A 25173-nucleotide genomic window follows, 5' to 3' on the forward strand; every position below is an offset into this window, starting at 1 on the left:
AACATGTAAGAGGCACTTAATATACTTGTCTCATTTAACCCTAATAAGAATCCTGTAAAACAGGTACAGTACTATAATTACCCTCATCATCTAGATGAGGAAAATGGAAGACCTGTGATAAACAAACTTGCTCATTTCTCCCATTTAGCAAATAGTACAGGTGAGATTTTAACCAGGCAGTCTGATGCCAAAGCTTGTGCTGTTACTAATATTCTTGCCTTCCTAGAGCCTGTCTTTGAAATGATTCCATGATTTCTCCACATGGAAATATGGCAAAGTGTTTTTGATGGCCCATATCCATGGACCTACTGAGATTTTATAATTTTAACATTTGCCTTCATCTTTGATCCTCTGGTCTACCCCTTGAAGGCCATGAGTCTGACAATAAAAGCATTATACTGTTAAATAAAATATCATCTCTTTTTGGCCAATATTTTTGTATCCTAGGACCCTGAGGGGGAACAAAGCATGCTGAGGACAATATTAAGTTAGCATCCATTTTATGCACTCCTAATGCAATATTCCTGACTTGACTCTCTGAAATGCGATTTTTAGAACCTTTCTGATAAAGATCATGGGAGGGTGTTGATCCATTCTCATTTCCCTGCCAAACTATTTTATAACTAAAAAGACATGCTTTTTTGAGTTGGAAGATTAGAGTAAGGGTTCAGTCAGGGTATGGAATCAAGCATATCCATATCTGACATATCAATGGTATCAGCTGTGTTTATAAGTTAAATCCCACCTTCTCAGTAAACCATTTCCACAGCCACTTTCATCATATGCGATTGGTGAAAGCATTTGAAACAGAAAAAGAAAATTGCTCTGTAAAGACAAAAACTTTCCAAATGTAATAAAAGGTGATGTTGGGACAATTAAAATATGTGATAGAGTTATATTGCTACTACATGACAAACTAAATAGATAGTAAATAGCTGATTTTATTACCTTGACATATATGTCTCAAAAGATATTTTGGAAATATTTCAAAACCAGATTAAGATTTAGGTAATATAACTGAGCCAAAGGAGAAATATAAGAAGAAGAGACAATAATTCGGAATAATTTTCACTTAAAATAAAATCTGACAGTTGGAGCCCCTTATGGGAGTTTATCTGGCTTTAGGAAACTTTGAGGTTTAAACTAAGTTTAAAGAATAGGAAAACAACAAGTATATGAAGAAGTGCTCAACACCACTCATCATTAGAGAAATGCAAATCAAAACCACAATGAGATACCGTCTCACACCAGACAGAATGGCTATTATTAAAAAGTTGAAGATAGATGCTGGTGAGGTTGCAGAGAAAAGGGAATGCTTATACACTGCTGGTGGAAATTCAAATTAGTTCAGCCACTGTGGAAAGCAGTTTGGAGATTTCTCAAAGAGCTTGAAACAGAGTTACCATTTGACCCAGTAATCTCATTATTGAGTATATACCCAAAGAAATATAAATAGTTCCACCATGAAGACACTTGCACATGTATGTTCATCACAGCACTATTCACAATAGCAAAGACATGGAATCAACCTAAATGCCCACCAATGGTGGATTAGATAAACACAATGTGTATATACACCATGGAATACTATTCACCCACAAAAAGAATGAAATCCTGTCCTTTGCAGCAACATGGATGCAGCTGAAGGCCATTAACCTAAGCAAATTAATGCAGGAACAGAAAACCAAACACTGCATGTTCTGACTTAGGAGGAAGGTTAACCTTGAGTACACATGGACACAAAGAAGGGAACAACAGATACAGGGACCTACTTGTGGGTGGAGGGTGGGAGTAGGGTGCAGATAAAAAATCTATAGGGCACTATGCTTATTACCTCAGTAACAAAATCTGTACAACAAACCTGCATGGCACACAATTTACCCATGTGACAGACCTGCACATGTACCCTCCAAAACTGAAATAAAAGTTGGAAAGAAAAAAAAAAAAGAACTGGGCACAAAAGAAAAAATATGAGTGAGAGTTTATAACAACCCACAGCGTTGGCAGCCCTGGAGTCTACGGGAAAGCCAAAGAAGGGAGTCAGAATGGTGAGAAGAGAGGTGGGGTGGGCTTGGGGTGGGCAGCAGAAAGTCCTTTAGACATCTACACTGCTTAAAGGCATCCGAAGGGATGTCTCTGCAGACACAGTGAGGATGTTCAATTTTTCTTCATTCTCATTTCAAAGCACAGGATTAATGAGGCTAATACAATATGTGAATTTATTGTCTAAAGATTGATATTGTCACCCAAAATCACTGATTGATTTGATTGATTCATTGGACATTTATTGAAAACCTACACTGAGCCAGACACTGTTAGGTGCTGGGAATATATTTGTGAGCCAAAATAGACAAGGACCCACTCTCAGGTACTTTAAAAGCAGCAAAGGCAATGAAACACAAGAAAAATATGTTCTCCATATGCTGTGAAGAAGAGATATGATTGACTTGTGAAAACTTGTAACTGGGAGGCCAACACTGGACAGGGGGCCCCATAAGAGACCTTCTGACCAGGTGCTATTTGAGCTGAGACCTGAGGAATGAGCTAGAATTAACCAGGTGAAGTGATGGGTTGTGAGAAAGTCCCAGGTAGCGTCCAAGTGAGTGAAGGCCCTAAATCAAGAGGGAGATGTAGGCACTCATGGAACTGAGAGACAGCCAGTGTGGGTGGTGCAGAGAGCGAGGGGAGGGTTGTGGGATGACACTGGGGTGACAAGTGGAGCCCACATAAAGTGAAGGTGTCTGGACTTCACCCTAAAAGCAGTGGAGTGCCCCCAGGGGCTGAGATGGTGGTGGTAGTAAGGTTATGTGAGACTTGATCAGATTTGTGTTTAATTGTCACTCTAGCCGCTGTGTGGACAACAGGGAGGAGGGAGATGGGTGGGTGGGGGGAAATGAGGGGCAGTTGGGAGGCTATTGCAGTGGGATTATGGGAGCTCTGAGATAAAAATGAAGAGAAGTAGATGAATTTGAGAGCTACCAAGAGTTCAAAATCAATAGTACTCAGTGACAGAGTAGAGCTAGGGAGTGGGAGAGAGAGAACTGAAAAGATGGTGGCAGCACTCACCATAAGAGGACCAGGCCTGGGCATGTACAATGATCTAATATTTGTAAAGTTGAGCCTAAGATACTATACTTGTTAGATTATTGCTTTCTGATACATTCTGGCCATTTTAAAAGAATCTGACCAGGAAATGTTTACCATGGTCTTCTCACACCTATGTTTTTTTTTTTTTTTTTTTTTAATTAAATAATTGTTTTCTCCTTTAACCTATTTTTAATATGTCAGTTAAACATGATGGTCATTAACATACTACAATATACATTTTTTCACTTCCAAAATTTTCTAGGTATCCTTTTAAAATTATTGTTTCATCGTTTCTACAAGTTGAGTCTTTTTTCAAATCTAAGGTTTATGGGTGTCTTGTAGAGCTGAAAGTCCCTTGCAGGTATGGACATAGAGATGTCTAGATGTCTGTGCCTGCTTAGTGCCCTTTATTTAAAGGTATTTGTTGGCATAGCTCACACTGAGTAAATACTGGGGTTCAGATCAGCCATTTAATGTTCAATGGTCTTCACCAATTTTCACGGTTGTGTGTGCTTCTCTTCATAATGAAAATAATAGGATAGTGAAAGACCAGTGTACATGTGGATTTTACAGACAAAAGAGAATATCCACTTTGCAACAAGCACAGTGATTATAATTTTAAAGTTTGCATATGCAAGAACTGATGATGTTTTGAATATTACTTGTTTTGCAATGTCATTTAATCCCTCAAGCATGTACTGAGCACCAAATTGTTCATAGCACCATTCAATTTTGTTCAGGGAGTCAAAAACACACTGTAGTCATAGTTTTCATCCTTGAAGAGCTCTGATTTAATAAAACAAAGTGACCCAAATTTAACACATCACATCTTTCTCTCTTCCTTTAAGAGCCAAACAAAAGCTAAAAAATGAAAATCCATCAAAACTCTTCTTCTGCACAGCCAATTTTGCATGGCTGCTGCCACCATCTGCTTCTCTTCCCACTGGGCACCTCCACCCCTGGGACCCAGCTGGCAACATCTGGCAACTAGCCCATCTAGCTCATTTCTGCAGTAATGCTGAAGCCCATCAGTTCTTCCCCAACTCTGTGTTTCTACTAATTCAGGTAGGATGGGCATTGTGAAAGGAACACTTGACTTAGGGTCAGTCAGCAGAACTGGATTTCAATCCTGTCTGGTCACTCAAGTGAGAACTTAGTCTCTCTGGACTTGTTTTGTCACCTGTAGAACAGATACTGCTGCGTTCACGCCACTGCAATCAGATGAGGGCTATCTGTGTCGTCGCTAGCCCAATTCTTGGAACATATATATTCTCAGTATGCTTCATATGACCATGAACCTCATGTCTTCTGTAAAGGACAATTGTAATAAATAATTACCATAGTATAAAAAGCCAAAAGGACCTGAGAGATTGCTTCTCCTGTATTCAGTTTACAACCAAGCCCTTTTAAGTTAGAGTAGTTAAGTGATGTGCCTACTATCAGTGCACGACAACGACAAACCAGAAAACAGTTATAACTGGCATACATGGTTCCAATTCTGAACTCCCTGCAACTTGACATACATATTCCCATCAGTTGAATACTTTTAATATATGATTCTCAATATGTTCTTCCCCTGATCAAAAGCCTTTGGTGACTATAAATGGCCTAGAAAGTATAACCAATTGTCTTAGGCTGCTCCCTAGGGTTCTCTAATGCTTGTCCTGAAGGCATCCTTCCTACATCTGCAGTGTCTCCCTCTATGTAGCTTGGGACCCAAACTAGGTTACTCACTATGCCGTGCACCATGTGCACACTACATTGTAATGTCCATGAGTGAAGTGACTGTGTTACTCATGGCTATATCCCTAGTATTTAACCAGATGCCTGGCTCATAGTAGAAGCTCAATAAATATTTGTTGAAGACGGTGGGCATTCTTCAACATGATAAATAAAATAATAACAATGATAATCACACCAGCAGAATAGTAATAACAGTAAATAATAGTAAAGTAGCAACCATAGCCATTGATTGAGCTATTGCTCAATAGCCATATGCTATAAATTTATTATCTTACCTGAACCGACCAATAACCCCATCATGTGAATACTATCCCTATCCCATTTTACTGATGATAGGATCAAGGCTCAGGGCGATCTAATAACTTCCCTAATATCAGTTGATTGATTGTTTTATTCATGTATTCAACAGATGTTATTGAGGGTCTACCACGTGTTGGGCTCTGTTCTAGGGGTTGGGGGTGTAGCTCATATCTTCCTATTTGCAAACAAGGTCCTCGCTTTCATGGTGGCATGAAAACAGACACTGACTCTGTCTAGTGGCAGAAAACAGACACTAACTTATCAAATAAATCATATGATGTCAGAAAATGGTTAAGTGATAAAAAGAAAAATTAAATAGGGAAAGGGATCAGTAGTGATGGGGGTTACTATTTCAGATGGGGGAGTGAATAAAGGCTTGCTCAGGGGTGACAGGTAAACAGAATCCTGACTGACGAAAAGGAGGGAGCCACTGAAGATCTGGAGGGAGAATGTTCTAGACAGGGAGGATGCTAAGTGCAAAATCCCTGAGACAGGAGTATCTCCAGTATGTTGAAGCAGTAAGACTGCCAGTGTGTCTGAGGGTGAGAGTGGAAGAGGTGAGGGTAGAGGTCCTACGGTCAGATCCTGCTGAGCTTTGTAGGCATGGTAGAGACTTTGGCTTTTACTCTGATTCAGAGCGGGGAGCGACTGGAACGTGAGGGCAGATGAACAGTGGAGTCTGTTCTGAGTTTTGAAAAGATCTGCCCGACAAGGGTGCAGTGAATAGTGAGATCAGTTGCAGGAATATTAAAGTGACACACGTGAAAGATGACAGAGGGATGAGAGGCAATCACCCCCGATCTCATGGACTGGATATAGAGTAAATGAGAAAGAAAGGAGTCTAGGATTGCTTCAAGGGTTTTGGCCTGAAGAATTGACAGAAGACAGGAAATGATCAAGGGGCACAGGCTGAGAGTTAAGGAAATCAATAATTCGCCTTAGACATATTAAGTGTGAGATGCTTATGAGCCACCCAGTGGAGACGATGAATTGGCTGACAGCTGGCTATACATGTCTATAGTTCAGTGAAGTAAAACAGGGGGAGAATTTTACATCTCAGTGTTATCAGCACACAGATGACACTGAAAGTCATGAGTCATCCACTCAGGAGTGACAGTGGAGAGATCAGGGAGAGAGGAGGCCTGAGGTGCTTGACCTGGATAGTGAAGGAAAATGAGGAAGTGAAGCGAGGCAGCAGAGACAGAAGGTAGTGAAGATGCACACCCTGAACGTCGAGCAGAGCCAGTGCTTTAAAGATGAAGGCAGTGATCATCTGAGTCAGACACTGCTCCAGGTCAGGTCAAACCAGGTCGAAGCACCAGAGAATACAAGAGCAGGGAGGCAGAATGGGGGAAGGGCTGAAAAACTACCTATTGGGTACCGTGCTTGCCAGCTGGGTGACGGGATCAATTGTACCACAGACCTCAGCATCAATGCAATAAACCCACGTAACAAACCTGGGCATGTACCCACTGATCTAAAATAAAAGTTGAAATGATAAACAAATGAAATAGGTCTAAGAATTTACCATTAGACCTGGTAATGTGGAGGGCACTGGATTATTCAACAAGAGCAGCTTAAGTGCTTACAGCTTCTGGGTGCATTCTGAATGCAAGTGTGTCCAGCCTTAATGATCGTGCTCTTGGTTCCTTGCCTTTGTAAATGAGCACCTGAAACTCCCTTTGCCCCAATCTCCTTCATCTCCCTTTAGGCCCAAATTTGCTTTATTTTCTGCAACTCAGCTCCCTGCTCTCTCCATCATGGAGCCCTTTCTTAACATCTATAGTTAGATTTAACTCCCACAATATTCACCTTGTTTCAGAATTATTCATTGGTGACTATGTTTAGATATTTGTTGAGTGGGTGAATCCTTGGATTAATAGAAACATACTATGTGAACCCACACAGGATAAGACAAGATGCTATGCAAAATGTGGTGTTATTACTGCCACTACTAAAGGCAACATTAAGAATCTCTAAATAAGAGCATCCCAAAATAGTAACCTGAAGAGCAAACCCACAGAATGCTGCTTGGTCTGCTAGCTAATAAAGGAGCAGTGCAGCAATTCAGAGTGGTGAGAGAGGACTTGACTTGGCTTAGAGATCTGGGCCCTGGGCACAGGGCCTAATGCTGCCACTGAGCCGTGTGATCTTGGGTGAGGCACTTCAAACTTCTGGGACATAGTTTCTTCACCTTTGAAGTGAGCAGGTTCTATCACATCATCCCAAAGATCCTTCTGCCTACCAGGGTTCATTCTCATATTAGAAACTAAGTAGTGATATTAAGAGTTACTTGTCCTGTGTCCTTTCTCTCTACTTAAACTATAAAATCTCAAAGGATAGGTCTTGTACTTGTTTGCATGAAGAAGAGGGTCTTGGTAGATGCAATCTAAATATTTTTTGATTTAGTAGATCATAGGGATAAACACTCTTTGGTCTGTGAAATGTGCACTGGTCAGTGATGTCCCTCTGATCTGCCACGCATCTCTTCCCCAGCCATTTCAACATTCTGTCATTTATTCTGAGTTTCTGCTGTATGTGATATTCCCATGAACTTCCAGGTTTATGAGCCAACTGCCACCAATTTGGGGCTTCTTGACCCTGCTGGCCTAGAGTTGAGGAAATCAAGATATAGAGCCTAAAATCAAGCCAAGATACTAGAACAGAACTGCCTTGAATAATCCAGCCCATAAAACTAGGGTACTTGTAGAAAGGAGTAGATGTGTCAGTTTAGAGATTCATGTATGCTAAGCTTAGATTTTGTGCTCAGGAATATCAATCTGCTATGTCTAAGGTATCCTGAAGGGGACAGAAAGTGAAGAGAGGGTGGCCGGTTAAAAACTGAAAAAGTTGTACAGGCAAGTGGTGGTGAGGGCCTGAACTAGGAAAGAAAAGAGATGGGGTCACTGTATTTTGATGCTCCCTTTGTTTAAGATGGTTCTTAAGATATCGCATCAAAGTCAACACCCACTCTGCTCCAGGTACCAGTGTCAGAGAGGTTATCTTCACGCTGGGAGCCTGGGGTGCAGGGGTTGGGACAGAGACAGACTGAAGATATACATTCAAGCTCAATGTTTTAAGTGCTGGCCTGGAGGTATAAAAAGGGTGCTAATGGGCTGCACAGAGGAGTCAACAGATTTCCCTCCTTCACCTCTGCAGATCCACTCTCCACCCTTCCCTGTGTGGTTCTCTGACCAGCCCTCTAGGAGGCCAACCTGCATGGACCACACCAGTGCGTCTCCTTGTTGTTGGCTTCTGGCTGCGTATCAGAGGAGCTGGGAGAGGGAGGGGAGGGCAGAGTAGTCATTCCTTTCACTCGAGGGAGGTTAACCTTGAGATCGTTGTATTCGTCAGCCAAGAGTCACTGCTCCTGTTGGCGTGGTCAACTCTACTGGGCCTCTCCTTCTGGGTTCTGGTCACTACTCTCTCCTTTCCTCCTAGGTCTGGCCTGTAACAGCCCTGTTATCGTGACCCCCTGTGGTTCTCCCATTCCCCAGCCAGACCTTTGTCATTAGTTCCCTTATCCCAATCTGAGTGTCTCTCTTTTTCTTGTCGAGATCCTCTATGATATACTGGACCTTTGAAATAAAAATGTGCAATTCTTTGGGACTTCTTCCCTTACTAAATTGTGAGCTCTTCCATGAGGAATCACATCGTAGTTAATCTTAGTTTTAATCTTAGTTCTGTCTCTTCCTACCTCTGCTGTCAAGCACAGTTTCCATTCATGATGGATGTACATCAATTGTTGTTAAAAGTTGTGGTTCTCTCCTCAGTGATGGCCATTCCTTTGACCCCAACTGACCAAGCTGGGTGCTGTCTGGAAATGACCTTCTCAGTCCATATCTCTCACAGGACCACCCAGTGGAGGGGCTGCAGCTCCATTTCCCCCTCTAACTTCTGGCTCATCTAAAATGAGCTCATCTCACTCTTTCTCAGCTAAGTGGCCAAATGCTCCCATGAAAGCCTCTTCCTGCCCAACACCCTAAATTGTATAGTCTTCTCATCAATGTCAGATGCGGGTGACCTTAGAAAGAGCCCTCGATTTCTCTCCACCATAATTTCCAAGATTACAAAACAAAGATAAAAATAATAGTAACTTCATTGAATTACTGGGAAAATAAAAGCAGATGTGACATCTTGTAAAATTTATTGTCTTCCCCTTGAAATACATCAGTGACTATAAAGAATAAGTAAGTTTTCTCCACTCCTACTCTACTTTGACTGGTTTCCAAAAGGGAGACACTACTTTAAAACGCTGAGCAGAATAATACAAATGACATTTCCTGAGCATTTACTCCCTGCCAGAAACTGTTGTGCTTTATGTCATTTCAGTTAATCTCCACAAGAACTGTATGCAGTAGAACCTGTTTTATCCCATTTTACAGATGTGGAAAAATAAAGGCACAAAGAGGTGAAGTAACTTATCTAAGGTCAGGAGCCAGAGTTGAAACCTAGGAAGCTTGGCCAAAGCCATCCTGTTAATCCCTTTGCTATCTGGTCTCATGTGCTTACATTCCCGGTAGCATCATTATGACTTGTGAAAACAGGCCATAAAGGTGCAATTGGCCACAGTGAATCATGAAAATTGTTAAGTGACTAAAAGTTTGCACTCTTGTGGAAATTCTTGTGAATTATAATTCAACTTAGGCGTTACACTGCAAAATTCAAATTTTCCATTGTATTTGGTTCACTGAACTGCATTCTTAACGTGGATGTAGTAAAGAAAACTAGTAGACTGGACAGAGACTCACCTGAACTTAATGCATGTTCTACTTCCTGCATGATCACCCTGGGAAAGGTGGTGGTGGTCTCCATGTCTATAAGCTCACACATCACTTTGCCTGACACAGTTGTTGGGGATGTTTTCTCCTGGGGCACTGGCTCAGCTGTGGCATGTGAGGTGGGTGTGTGGTTAGAGTTGGACTCCTCTGTCGATGACTCTGATGCAGTTGGAGCTCCAGTAGGTTGGGTGCTGGTCACAGTGGAGCTGTGGTTGGTAGTAACGGAGGCAGAAAAAACCTCAGGTGGTGAGGTTGATAGGGATGAGGGTGATGAGGCTGGAGCTTGAGGGGAGATGAGTGTGGGAGGCTCAGCAGAGGAATGCGACACTGTAGCTGCCACGCCTGCTTCAGGAGTGCCCGAGCTGTGTTCCTCCGAAGTGGTTGTTAAGTGGACTCCACTGCTTGTTGACGAGAACCCAGGAGGTGAGGGCTCTGTGTTTGTGCCTTCCCAATTCGAACCTGGGCTGGTGATCTCCTCTTCTCTGGACTCTGTGGAAATGTTCTTAGGAAACAGAGATGTTGGGGCTGATGCTGTAACTGGGAGCACTGAGTTGCTGTGAGTGCCATTGGATGGGGAGGCAGTGTCTGCATCAGTGTTTTGTGGAGAGCTAGTCCAGATGGTGATCGGTGGCATACTGTTTGCCGGAAGAGAAACGGACAAAGGAGCTGATGTCGGCAGACTCTGTACCCTCCATCCTGTGGAAGAGCCAGTACAAAAGTGGTTAATACATGAAACACGGTAATATGTGAAATAGAGGCAAGGCTCTTACTCCACAGCTGTTTTGCAGCATTTTCACAGGTATTTCTCATTTTGCATTGTGCCTGCCGCAGTAGTGAAGGCAACTTTTAATGGATTTTCTTCCCACCAATTGCTCTGCAAGTCTCAGTAGGAACCCACCCAAAACTCCATAAGAACAATTAGTAGGACTGTCAATTCAAGACTAGCCAATGCATGGTATGAACTAATCTTGTCCCCAACTTGCTTAAAATCATGTCCTTAGAGAGTAAGACCCTCTAGGGAATTGATTTATGGGAATTTGTCTGGTCTGTCGAGCAGCCAACTCCATAGCTCCAGTAGGAACGCTGGGAGTGTGGACATTGGGAATGGGGAAGGAGTGGTTGGTGATGAATGTGGTCGCTGGCAGGAGGGGGCTTCAATCTTGTTCCATCCCACAGCTGAGGAACTCACTGATTGGCTGTTCCATGTCTTGGGGGCTACCCATTCTGCACTTACGCACAGGGATGTAAGCGATATGGACCTGCTGGCTGTGATGAATAACTATGTGAACACATTTCCTGCAGAGAAAGAAAAAGGGAGAGGTCCCAGAATAAAAGCTAGAAAGAGAAATCTGAGCTTTGGAAATATTTTCTGGGAACCCAGTTGTCTGACATTCTAGCCCAGGGTCCTTACCATCACATCATTTGCCAAATGCACTCCTTCATATGTAGTAAAATTTAGAGCTAGTTTCCATTCTTCCTTTCTCCTTCCCCACGCTTACTCATTTGGTCTCATCCATTGACTCATTCAATGATTATTTAATAAAGGGCTTTTATGTGCCAGTACTTTCCTGGACATGGGGTTTATGGTTTCACTTTTAGGTAACACATCTCTTGATTGCCTCCCCACACCCCCTTGTCATTCCCTGACTAGTATTTCCCCCAGTCATTTGCATCTCAGTAGATGGGAACCCTATTCACTATGTTGCTCAGTTAAAAACCAAGATGTCACCCTTCAGGCATGTCTTTCCCTCACATCCCACATCAATTCCGTTAGTGAGTCAGGATGAGTCTCCCTTGCAAATACAATCCTGATTCAACCACTTTTCACTATCTCTCCTATTATTTCCCATCCCCTGAGCCATTGTAGTCACTAGCCTAGATGACTGCTGATTAGTTTGGATGTGCCCTCCAAATCTCAGGTTGAGATCATCAGCGTTGGAGGTGGGGCCTGGTGGGGAGTTTTTTTTTTTTGTCATGGGGGCTGATCCCTCATGGTTTGGTGCTGTCCTCATGGTAGTGAGCGAGTTCTATCAGGATCTGGCTGTTTAAAAGCATGTGGCACCTCCCACCTACACTCCCTTGCTCCTACTCTCACCATGAGATGTTCCTGCTCCCACTTCCCCTTCCACCATAAGTAAAGCTCCCTGAGGGCATCACCAGAAGCTGAGTAGACTTGTTGCTATGTTTGTACAGCCTGCAGAACCATGAGCCAATCAAATCTCTTTTCTTTGTAAATTACCCGACCTCAGGTATTCCTTTATAGCAATGCGAAGAATAGCCTAACACAACTGCAACAGTCTCTTAATTGGTCTTCTAGCCCCCAGGTTTCCTCCCTTTTAGTGTGTTTTCCACTGAGCAGCCAGCATGATCTTTTATAGCAGTAAATCAGCTCATGTCCTTTCACTGATCAAAACCCTCCAAAGGTCTTCTGTTATACTTAGAACAAAATCCAGAATTGCTTCCCTATGTAATCTCATGTTCTCGTCATCAATTTGATTGGTCTCTAATCAAATGTCACCTCTTCCTCAAAGGAATCATCCCAGACAAGTCTAACTAATTCTTTTCTCCTCTAGCCCATTGTCCATTTAAATTTTTTAAAAAATTTTTATTGTGGTAAAGTATACATAACACTTTACTGTTACAATGAATTTTAAGTGTACAGTTCAATGGCAGGAACTATATACATATTGTGCAACCACCATTATTCATCTGCAGAACTTTTTCATTTTCCCAAACTCAAACTCTGTGCCTATTAAACAACTCCCTTTCCACATGGGAATGGCATAAAAACAACCAACCATTCTACACTCTACTGTCTGTATGAATTGGACTGCTCTAAGTACCTCACAGAAGTAGAATCACAGAATATTTGTCCTTTTATGACTAGCTTATTTCACTTAGCATAATGACTTAAAACGTCCTTTTTAAGGCTGAATAATATTCCACTGTATGTATGTGTCACATCTTGCTTATCCATTCATACATTGATGGACACTTGGGCTGTTTCCATCTTTGGGCTACTGTGAATATTGCAGCCATGAACGTGGATGAACAAATATCTGTTTGAGTCCTTGCTGTCTGTTCTTTGGGGCGTATTCCCAGAAGTGGAATTAATGAATCATATGGTAATTTTTTCCTTAATTTTTTGAGGAAATGCCATACCCTTTGCTCATTTTTGTTTTTCACAATAAGAGAAGGGTTTTCCTGAAATTACATATTTATTTATTCACTTATGTATTGTCTCTCTCTTCTACTAGAATAGAAGCTCAATGAGGGCACAGTGACCTGGTCTTACTCATGGTTGTTTCCCCTGAGCCTAGGACAGCATTAGGTCATAGTAAGTGCTTAATAAGGACTTGTGGGAGAAATGAAGGAAGAGTAGAAAACTGAATTAACCCAAGAACCTTATTCATGAATACTCCAACATCTCTCCACTCTTTTCCACATATCACTTTAGTTATGGCCACATCCATCATGGCTTCCTCAGGGAGGGCTGCCTACCTGGTACTATTTGAGGGCAAGATTCTTGCTTAAAGATCAGCTTCACTCATTTTAATTCCAACATGACATATGCCTATGACTGATGTCTAGTTAGGTCTTCAACTATTTAACTCTACGTACCCTGAGGATACTTCCTTGAAGGTGTCAAATAGGTAAAGGCCAATCATAATCAATATTCAAAAGGAATAGAACACTGCCTAGATGCCAGTCAGAGGAAGGGAGAAAAGATCAAAAGGGAAACATTCAGGTACTAGGGTAAAATCTGTTTACATCATCATTTGCCACTCGGCTGACTCAGGAGCTGATGGAAGGCTGTGCTAAGAGTTTATTCTGAATTTAACATTTGGATTGTCATCAAAATAATTGGCTTTATTTTATTTAAAACGAGTTCATCAAGGCCATAAGCTTCAGGAGAGTTAATTTCCTGGTAAAGAGGAGGACAGACCTCCTAACTTAGGCCACATGCTATTCCATGCTGTTATAGTGGTCTTTTGGCAGCTGTGAACTGTCAACAGTTTTAGAATGAATCCAGATCAAGAAATCTTTGAAATACGGACAAAACAACAGTTGGGATAAATATTATTAAAACATGGGATCTTGTCTATGACCTTTGGAGCTTACTGGCTTTGCATCCTGGCAGCTGTCATGGCTGATTGAAGATTCTAAGGGCAAAAAAAAAAAAAAAAATGACACCATTTACCATGCATAGCATCATATAATAGATAGGCAGATGGAGGTAGAGAGAGCCTCAGTCTGTTAGTCGAGTCAAAAAGTCTTGTCAAGCCTGAGATAAATGAGAAATCAGTCATCTATAAAGGAGAACCAATTCACTCATTCATTCATTCAAGCATTTATTGAGCTTTTCCCTCAGAGAGCTCATACTCAGCTTCCTGTAATATGATATAAGTGCTATATAAAAGTAAAACCAAGTTGTAATGGAAACCCTGAGGAAAGATTAATAAATTCTGTACTGATACCATGGAATGTAAAAATATACAAATGTCATTTTTCGAATGACATTTAGAAAAGTCACAGAAGAGATGATATTTGAATTTGTCCTGAAAGAATAAGAATGCACAAGATACCACTTAAGATGTGTGATGTTCAGAATGACACTTGCATTGTCGTTTCCACTGGAGCTAAAAGCTGTACCATGGAAATCATTACAGTGCTGAAAATGACAAGCTCTGGGAATTGGTTTTGTTGCTGGAAATATTCATTTTCTTGTTTAATTTTACTAATACACTTTTATAATTCCTACCTTGCCTGCTTCCAAAGAAGACTGGAAGTGGTCATTCATTTCCCATAGCTATCTACTGAGTACTTATTTAAAGAACTTTACAGCCTAGTTCAGGCAATTTCTGCTCCTATAAAACTAACAATGCGTGAAATTGTGTGACAATGTTGGTTATCTTCATTTGAACGAGGCTTTAGAAGCCTCTGCTTTGCCTTATTTGATGGTACATTCCATAATGCACTGACTCCTGGGGTAGGTCTTTTTCCAATGTAAAGATAGTCAAGGCTAAGGCACCACGACGATCCTAGAGAATGCTTTCTGTCTTAGTCTGCTTGGGCTGCTATAACTAAATACCAGATTGGGTGGCTTAAATAACAGAAATTTATTTTTCACAGTTGTAAAGGCTGGGAAGCTCAAGATCATAGTGCTGTCTGATTCAGTTTCTGGTGAGGGCCAACCCCTTGGCTTGCAGATGATCGCCTTCTGTGTCCTCACATGACCTTTCCTCACATAGCATGCGAGTGAAGACAGAGAGCTAGTTCTTTAATGTCTCTTATTATAAGGGCACTAATCCCGTCATAAGGGCCTCGCCCACATGATCCCATCTAACTTTAATTACTACCTAGAGGCCCCATCCTCAAATATCACACTGGGGGCTAAAGCTTCAACATTCAGAATCACTGTAGAACTCGTGTCTCTGCAGGAATAACAAACTGCATAAGTCAAACCAGCAAGAATGTACCCTTTCTCAGGATTTCAAGGAAATTTTAGAGCTAGAGAGGGCCTAACTAATGAGTGAGTATAACCCTTCATTTGATAAATGAAGGAGCAGACACAGAGAGAGGAAGTGGTGTAACTGACCTTACACTAAGAAGAAGAATTGGACAGTGTCTACCTGGAAAGAACTGTGCAGGGACAGAGTCAGAACTAGAACTCCTGCCCTCTGACCCCCACTGATACCCTGTGTCCCAGCCTCAAAAACGCTAGTGGAACTTACTTTAGCAACCACTATTACAGAGAATGCAATGAGGAGCCCATGTGAGATTGGGCAGCTGAAGAAGTTAAAAAAATGTCTACAGTCCTACCAACAGTGTAAAAGTGTTCCTATTTCTCCACATTCTCTCCAGCACCTGTTGTTTCCTGACTTTTTAATGATCATCATTCTAACTGGTGTGAGATGGTATCTTATTGTGGTTTTGATTTGCATTTCTCTGATGGCTAGTGACAATGAGTATTTTTTCATGTGTCTGTTGGCTGCATAAATGTCTTCTTTTGAGAAGTGTCTGTTCGTATACTTCACCCACTTTTTGATGGGGTTGTTTGATATTTTCTTGTAAATTTGTTTAAGTTCTTTGTAGATTCTGGATATTAGCCCTTTGTCAGATGGGTAGATTGTAAAAATTTTCTCCCATTCTGTAGGTTGCCTGTTCACTCTGATGGTAGTTTCTTTTGCTGTGCAGAAGCTCTTTAGTTTAATTAGATCCCATTTGTCAATTTTGGCTTTTGTTGCCATTGCTTTTGGTGTTTTAGACATGAAGTCCTTGCCCATGCCTACATACTGAATAGTATTGCCTAGGTTTTTTTCTAGGTTTTTTATGGTTTTAGGTCTAACATTTAAGTTCAACCATTGTGGAAGACAGTGTGGCGATTCCTCAAAAATCTAAAACTAGAAATACCATTTGACCCAGCCATCCCATTACCGGGTATATACCCAAAGGAATGTAAATCATGCTGCTATAAAGACACATGCACACGTATGTTTACTGTGGCACTATTCATAATAGCAAAGACTTGGAACCAACCCAAATGTCCATCAATGATAGACTGGATTAAGAAAATGTGGCACATATACACGATGGAATACTATGCAGCCATAAAAAAGGATGGGTTCATGTCCTTTGTAGGGACACGAATGAAGCTGGAAACCATCATTCTGAGCAAACTATCACAAAGCCAGAAAACCAAACACTGCATGTTCTCACTCATAGGTGGGAATTGAACAATGAGAACACTTGGACACGGGGTGGGGGCCATCACACACCGGGGCCTGTTGTGGGGTGCAGGGAGTGGGGAGGGATAGTATTAGGAGATATACCTAATGTAAATGATGAGTTAATGGGTGCAGTACACCAACATGGCACACGTATACATATGTAACAAACCTGCACGTTGTGCACATGTACCCTAGAACTTGAAGTATAATAAAAAAAATTAAAAAGTCATGCCTCCATACATCTTCCCACCTAAAGCACAGCCACTTTTCTTTGAAGAAAAGAATTAGTTTTAGTATTTCCTTGAGAAGATAGGATGAAGAAACTGAACCCATTAATTTCTCAGTTAGAGGTGAATGAGCATTGTTTCAGAACACAGTGACATTGCCAGGGATGGTATGCCCTGCCGGGGCTGGGTGACAGGCCCACAAACGTGAAAGGGACAGATTCAGGGAAGGGCATCTCTTAGACTTAGCCCATGTGTGCAGCCGAAAAGCTTCATGACCAGTTCAATCTGGAATTCCTCCTTGTAAGCTTACAATTAGCAGTGGTTCCTGAAGTTTGGTCAGGTTCAAGCATTTTGTGCCAAGAATAGCTGACAGATTGTTGCTCTGAAGAAAACCAGATTCTTAGTTGGATAGAAAACTATTTGTTTCCACGTGTATTGTCCTCTATGGGGAGACCACTATTATAGTTTACATCTCTTCGATATTTAAAAGAGCTAGTATGTGGCTTGGTCCTCAGTTTCTAGACCTGCTAGGAGGGATGTAGGGGCTGATTGTTGGGATATGCAGGCGAGTTCTTATGGTGCTGAGAGGAGTTAAAGGCATTGTAGCGTACAGAGTCTACCTTCTGTGCCTCCTGACCTGACTGGGTGTCAGGAATATGGGCAGTGAGTGCTCTGAACTCTGCCACCTTTTCCTGGATTCCATGAGCAACAACTTGGGTCAGTGGCAGAGTTGCAGACAGACTGATTTTCTGTGTTGCTCACCTATTCTTTTTTTTTTTTTGCCCCTGGCCATGTCTTTCCCTGCTCTTAGCTTGTCAAACACGTGAGAAAACATGTGACAAAGCTTTGGCAAACTTGGTGAAACTTGATCAAAATGCAGTCAAGCCCTTTCCTGCTGCTGCCAAGTTAGCCGGGAGCATTGCCTGTGGTCGCCTGGCAGAGGCCCCACAGCTGCTGAAGGTCTGTGTGCTGAGTAATTGATACCAGTTTCTCCACCTGTTACGGCCACCATAGTGAACTGCTGAAAAGGCCAGCGGGACTGTTTAACATATATATTAACAAGTGTACTGAGCACTTTACATGCATCATCTCATTTAATCGAAATATAACCTCTGCGAGGTAGGCACTGTTTTTATCTCAGTTTCACAGATGATAAGACAGAGGCTCAGAAAAGTTCAGTAATTTTCCTAGGGTCACACTAGGTGTTTTCGAAGTCTGGGCTCCATGTTTGTGAGGCAGTCAGTAACCAGTTTGCTTCTATCTTCCCTAGTACATTCCCTAGTGTGGGCAAATAAGTGACTTTTAAAAAGTTATTAGACTGTATGAACCCTTCCCCTCCCCTTTAATCTGATCACAGAATTCCTACTGTCTTTGGGATAAAATCTGAGCTCCTTGGCACAAGACATGCCACCTTTCATAGTCTCTCCAGTTTACCCCTCATGAGTCTGCGGTCTTGTCAGTCTGAATCACCATAAGCTCCTGAAGTATCCCATGACCATCTGCCTCCCTGCCTTTGCACCGCTGCTCTTTCTACCCTGACTCCGCTCTCCATGTCTCCCCTCTTGCCATCCCAGTTCTGAGAAATCCAGAGCCTTGCCTTCTCTATGAAATATTCTCCAACTTGATAGACCCTTCCTCCTGTGTGCAGCCACCTCACTTCCCACAGACTCTAATGGCAGCACACATCATATTGAGCCATAGTCTTTCTCCACGCTTGTCCCCATTCAGGCTGGGAGTCCCGATAATAAAAACTAAATTTCTTCTTTGTGTCTTAGTGCCTGGCACAGAGAAAGTGCTCAATAAATATTCATTGAGTAGCAACATGGATTTTCTACCCTTTGAAAACAGAAATGTTCTCTGGCTTATATGCTGAGTAATGATAGCAGAAATGTATTCTCCCTTTGAGTTGTCTGTAAGCTCCATGAAAATGACCTGTTAACACAAAATTGTGGATGGGCCTCCAGACAGACTTTTGTTATATTTGTTTGCTTGTTTTTACTTTGGAGACTGCATGGATTTCCTTTCTTTATGCATGATCTAGACCAAAGTCAGCAGCTTTTGGTGACCACATATCAGTTGGGCCAAACCCAGGCTAGTTTTAACATCTTCACATTGAATGAATTGAATTTCAGCAGGTATTTAAGAGAGAGAGAGAATGTTAAAACGATAATTATTTATTTACATTTCAAAGCTAGGTTTTAGTGTGTTTTAGGTTGAACCACTATTAGGGACCTACAAAAGTTTCGCACCTACAAAGTTTCCCATGTTGTCTTTGGTGGGGTCTGCTGAGGGCAGCCAGTACTCCAGAAGGCTCATCTAACATCTGCAAAACCATTCCTAATTAGAGTGTGGTCCAACCATATGGTATTTGAAAGCTATCATATGTCAAAACAGAATGCGTATGCCCCAAAGCCATCAAACTGTGTCTAAGAAGATACTTGTTTGAAGTAGGAAAACCATATTCTCCTGAGTATTTTGCTTATGGAAATGAGACATAATTCAATCCAAAAAGAGGAAAGAGCTTCTGTTTTCTAGCCACTGAATCACAACCTGCAGACCTGGTGAATGACTCAATTTCTCCATCCATAAAATCAGTTCTAATGATATCAGCAGGCTCCCCGTGGTGCTGTGAATTCTAATGAAAGAATAACATTTGTGAAGAATGCTGTACTTCCTGGGAGAAAAATATGCCATTTTTCTTTCTTTCTTTCTTTTTTTTCCTTAGATGCAACATCTGTCTTTCTCAGTCCCTTAAACTTACTGCTTCTAGGTTGGGAGGGACTATGGTGGTCACGTCAGAAGGAAGCTGAGCGGAGCAAGGATGCCAACGAATGCCTGAAATCCCCATATTGGGGTTTCTCATGGTGGGGCGATGGAGATAAAGAGAGACAATGCAGGAGGGCAAGTAGCTTCTCTTCCATCACTTTGTGGCTGAAGGTGGATATGGACATGGTGGTGGGGAGTGGAAAGGAGATTTTCTGAAGGACAACATCAGGTTCTCTGGTTCTTCCCTTTCATAGGCCCGGCCCCAACATTTGTGGGGCCCAGGGCAAGAGTACAAACAAAGGCCCACACAAAGCATGTCTAAATATGTAACTTACAAATTAAGATGTGCCCATGGCTCAGCCTGCGCTCCATCCTGGGCCCTGCAGCCCGCTCCCAGGGTAACCCTCTGCAGACCCAAGGCTAATGGGACAAGGGATCTGCTGGGGCAGTGTAGGCCAAAGCTGCGGCTGGGTCCACCAGGAGCCAAGATGGAGACTGACCTGGACATGCTTCCCGGGCAGCTTTGGTGGGCAGTCTCCCTTCTCTATGCCTCACTTTTCTGGCAGAATTTTCAGGCATTTTCAAGCAGAAGGGAGGGAGAGAACTCAGGCAGCACTTTGAATGCTTTGCCAGTGACCAGCTTTAAACAAAGACAGGCACTCTGATTCTCTAGAGCCATGGTGGTGATTTTCTCCTTCCTACCCTCACTCCTGTGCCTGCAGGTCACACACACTGGCCTGGGGGACCAGTTTACTCCCTGTATACTTCTCTTGTTTGCTCAATCATTCACTGAAATTAAAAAAAAAAATTCTCATGGGTTCAAAAAGATAAAAATTCTTTGAGTTTGGGTGTTTGTAAAATTCAGGCATCTGTTGTCTAGTCGAGGGGTGGCATACCCTTCTAGAAACCCACCTCTTATAAGCACAAACTGCTATCAAGTCATTTCTCAAGCCCTATAGCCCCTGGCAACAACCAGAATTTAACAAAGCCCACATGTTGCCTTGTTTTGATTCTGAACCTCTTCCTTCAGAGGATCTTTTCTAGGCTTAGAATTGCCCAAATGACTGAGGCTGCTCTTGCAGCCTAATGCTCTTGTAGCCACTTGTCCACTTCTTTCCCTGATGTCTCTACCTCAGCTAATTGCACCATCCATGACTCCTTGTTCCCCAGAGAGCTGGAGCCCTTTAAGTGGTCAGCTCCATGGCAATTTGCCTTTGAAAGGACAGTTCTCAGCGGCATCCCAGGCTAATGCATCCTGGCCTCCTTTTTGGTGAATCAGTAGGCAATTTGACTGATTACAGGATAATGTTCAGAAAATGCAAGCAGGCTTTGTATTCATGTTGGCTTCACTGCCAAAGTTCATTGCTAACCATCCAGGGAACAGGGAAGGGGACAGAGATGATTCCAGTGCAAACATATCTCCACAACTGGGAAAATGGCTCAAACTTAGAGGGTGTTTCCTCTGATGGGAGAGAGGAAACTAGGGATTTTCTGAGAGAAGGCAAATAATCTGTAATACTGATGTGCCCCTTTCTCTTCTCTCTGCCACCATTTTCTTCTAAGGGTTTTCACCGAAGATGCCAGTCAGCATGAATGGATATACTTCATGGTTTCTTTTCTTTATTTTTATTTACTATTAAAAATAAAATATAACTTGCATGCAGTGAAATGCACACGTCTTAATTGTACAAAACAATGAATTTTTACATGTGTACACCTGTGCTACCAGCACCAAGATCAAGATACAGAACCTTTTCAGCACCCCAGAATACCCCATCATGTCCTCTCAACACTTAATTCTCCAAAGGTAATGCTTATTCTGATGGAACATTATGACTTTTAATACAATAGATAAGGTTTTTCTGTATCTGAACTTCACATAAATGGAATTATACAGTGTATTCTCTTTCGTCTCAGTTCTTTCACTCACTGTGAGACTCACCTGTGTTGCTATGTGTATTACTAACTCATCATTTATCATTGATACATTGTACTCGGTTGTATGAACATGCCTCATTTTTTTCACATTCTACAAATGATGAGCATTTAGGCTGTTTTTGATTCAGGGTTATTACAAACCAAGCTGCTTGCTTCATGGCTTCTTAGTAACTCTTTTCTAATGCTTATTACATGCCATGTTCTGTGTATTTTACAAGTAATAAGTCACTTAATCTTTACAATAAACCTATGGGAAGTATTATTATATCTCCATCTTACAAGAACCAGCTGAGGCACAAAGAGGTTAAATAACATCCCAAGATATACAGCTAGAAAATAGTACACCTTGGACTAAGTAGTAGTATACCTTGAATTATCTCTTGCCCCCTCAACCACCAAGCCATATAGCTACCTGCAATGGTTAAAACTATAGGTCAAACCACTTATTAGCTTTGTGATCTTGGACAAGTTCATTAATCATTCTGCTTCCTCATCTACAAACATGAAATAACAACAATATCTCCAGTCAAAGGGATATTTTAGGAATTAAATAAATGCTAAGGCAGATACTATTGCTTGGGTAATCCGACAGCCACTTCCAATCCATTTCCAAGCTAAATGCTCTCTTTGTGGCCTTCTTTGCAACTAAGGGCGTCTACGTGCCCCAGTTCTGTAAAATGAGATTGATGGAACATATGCTATGAGACATCTGGAAAAGTGTTTGCCTCTTTATAAAAGCAACGTATAAGAAAGGAAACCTAAGAATAGTCTTGTTGACTATTCTTTCTTCCTCCTTCTCGCAACCATGTCTAGCACAGTGGCAGCCATTCTGTGAAGCCAAGGATGCCAGTAAACCCACTAAGAATGATGAGAATGAAAGACAGAAAGAGACTTTCTCCTTGATGATATTGTTGCTCGGCCAGGCCTGGGATGCCTATCTCCAGACTTCCTGTTAAATAAATGCTATATACCTTGGGAGCTAAGGCATGGTTCATCAGGTTTCTCATTATTTGCAATATAAATAAATGTTAGGCCATGTAAAGAGCTAATCACAATGCCTGACACAAAGAGCTCAATAAATATGAGGTTACTATGTTAACCTCTGTCTAATTAGAACCTGGGCCCAAAGGCTCTCACCTCTTGTAATCTGCTAATGCTTTTCTAAAAGTGCTTTGCAGCCACTATCAGAGGGACCTGATTACTCCTCATGGTATCAGCTGTGAGCGTCAGGAATGGAGTGCTTCCCACATCCTTCAACAAAGCAAGAGGCAGCTGGATCCATCAGTGTCCCAGGTACTCTCCAAGCTGATGCCCAGGAAAGCCAAGCTGCTGCACACACCCACAGATGCATCCAGGAAAAAAAAAGACAAAAACCCAGATAAATATGATTGTGGTCTTCCACCTTATTAAAAAAAGTTCAGAAACTTCTGGGGCAGTTTTCAAAATGAGTCATGGTATGACATGCATCAGGCTGAATGGCTCCCGGAGGCTGAAGAAGCAGAGGAAACAGCACTCAACAACAATCAGGAACCACACTTTGTCTTTAGAAAACCTGGCCTGAATTTATCAGTGCTGTGAGGCATAAGCTGGCACACACTGATTAGAATGGCATCCTATTATACTATTTATTTCATGCATTGTTTAGTTTACTTTTTAAATATTCTTTTAGATTTTTATGTGTTTAAGTTCAACAACTATGTATACAGTGCCTGCTATACACAGGGAACCCAGGCATCTAAATTATATGGAGGAAGGCATACTGGAAAAACATATGCATTTGTTTTATTAATATATTTCATACAATCTTTCCATGCTTGTTGCAATTTGGCCCTATTTACCCCTCATGGATTTTGATGCTTAATGTCTCCTGCACCTGACCTCTCTGAATAAAGGTCTCTGATAGTGGAATAGTCATGTTTTCTCTTCTACCACCTATTCTCCCCACAGATGGTCTGTTTCGTCAAGCATGCTGAGAGGAAGGGATTGGTAAGTAATTAAGTAATGCACCAATGTAAGGTTTTCATTAATTATGATATCTGCCATTCAGCTCTTTTTCTTCCTCCTAAACTGTCTTCTAAACAACAGCTTTTAAAACTTACAGTGTTGGGATGTAGTTCTTAGAATCCGAGAGTCACTGTCCTCTATAGACATCTAAATGAGAATGAAGTTGGTTGCTCCCTTGAGGGTACCAGGCTGGATGTACTGAGGCAGAGTTTGGATCTCTGAAGTCTCCATCTGGCTTTGTGGATCTTTAGGTAAGCAGCTTCTCGTCTATGAGACCCAGTGCCCCTGATAATTAACACTCTTTCCCGTCACGGACACTCTATGCTGTGTGGTCATTTTTTTTTTTTTTTTTTTTTTTTTTTTTTTTTTTATTATACTTTAAGTTCTAGGGTACATGTGCATAACGTGCAGGTTTGTTACATATGTATACTTATGCCATGTTGGTGTGCTGCACCCATCAACTCGTCAGCACCCATCAATTCATCATTTATATCTTGTATAACTCCCCAATGCAAGCCCTCCCTCCTCCCCCCTCCCCCCTCCCCATGATAGGCCCCAGTGCGTGATGTTCCCCTTCCCGAGTCCAAGTGATCTCATTGTTCAGTTCCCACCTATGAGTGAGAACATGCGGTGTTTGGTTTTCTGTTCTTGTGATAGTTTGCTAAGAATGATGGTTTCCAGCTGCATCCATGTCCCTACAAAGGACGCAAACTCATCCTTTTTTATGGCTGCATAGTATTCCATGGTGTATATGTGCCACATTTTCTTAATCCAGTCTGTCACAGATGGACATTTGGGTTGATTCCAAGTCTTTGCTATTGTGAATAGTGCCGCAATAAACATACGTGTACATGTGTCTTTGTAGTAGAATAATTTATAATCCTTTGGGTATATACCCAGTAGTGGGATGGCTGGGTCATATGGTACATCTAGTTCTAGATCCTTGAGGAATTGCCATACTGTTTTCCATAATGGTTGAACTAGTTTACAATCCCACCAACAGTGTAAAAGTGTTCCTGTTTCTCCACATCCTCTCCAACACCTGTTGTTTCCTGACTTCTTAATGATTGCCATTCTAACTGGTGTGAGATGGTATCTCATTGTGGTTTTGATTTGCATTTCTCTGATGGCGAGTGATGATGAGCATTTTTTCATGTGTCTGTTGGCTGTATGAATATCTTCTTTTGAGAAATGTCTGTTCATATCCTTTCCCCACTTTTTGATGGGGTTGTTTGTTTTTTTCTCGTATATTTGTTTGAGTTCTTTGTAGATTCTGGATATTAGCCCTTTGTCAGATGAGTAGGTTGCAAAAATTTTCTCCCATTCTGTAGGTTGCCTGTTCACTCTGATGGTAGTTTCTTTTGCTGTGCAAAAGCTCTTTAGTTTAATTAGATCCCATTTGTCAATTTTTGCTTTTGCTGCCATTGCTTTTGGTGTTTTAGACATGAAGTCCTTGCCCATGCCTATGTCCTGAATGGTACTACCTAGATTTTCTTCTAGGGTTTTTATGGTATTAGGTCTAACATTTAAGTCTCTAATCCATCTTGAATTAATCTTCGTATAAGGGGTAAGGAAAGGATCCAGTTTCAGCTTTCT

The 25173-nt window shown here is 41.7% G+C and overlaps 1 protein-coding gene across 3 annotated transcripts in view; it reads right to left on the bottom strand.

The window, feature by feature from the left end:
• Positions 1–25173, bottom strand: part of PARM1 (prostate androgen-regulated mucin-like protein 1) — a 117793-nt gene that overhangs the window by 23761 nt on the left and 68859 nt on the right. For 2 of the 3 annotated variants that reach the window (XM_010377131.2, XM_010377132.2), the window contains exon 2: positions 9882–10607. In XM_010377131.2, the coding sequence (XP_010375433.1) occupies positions 9882–10607 (726 nt within the window). Of the gene's footprint in view, positions 1–3854; positions 4396–9881; positions 10608–25173 lie in introns of those variants that run through there. The other variant, XM_010377133.2, reaches the window with a different exon arrangement.

Source organism: Rhinopithecus roxellana, chromosome 2, assembly GCF_007565055.1.
Source record: "Rhinopithecus roxellana isolate Shanxi Qingling chromosome 2, ASM756505v1, whole genome shotgun sequence".
Taxonomy (NCBI): domain Eukaryota; kingdom Metazoa; phylum Chordata; class Mammalia; order Primates; family Cercopithecidae; genus Rhinopithecus; species Rhinopithecus roxellana.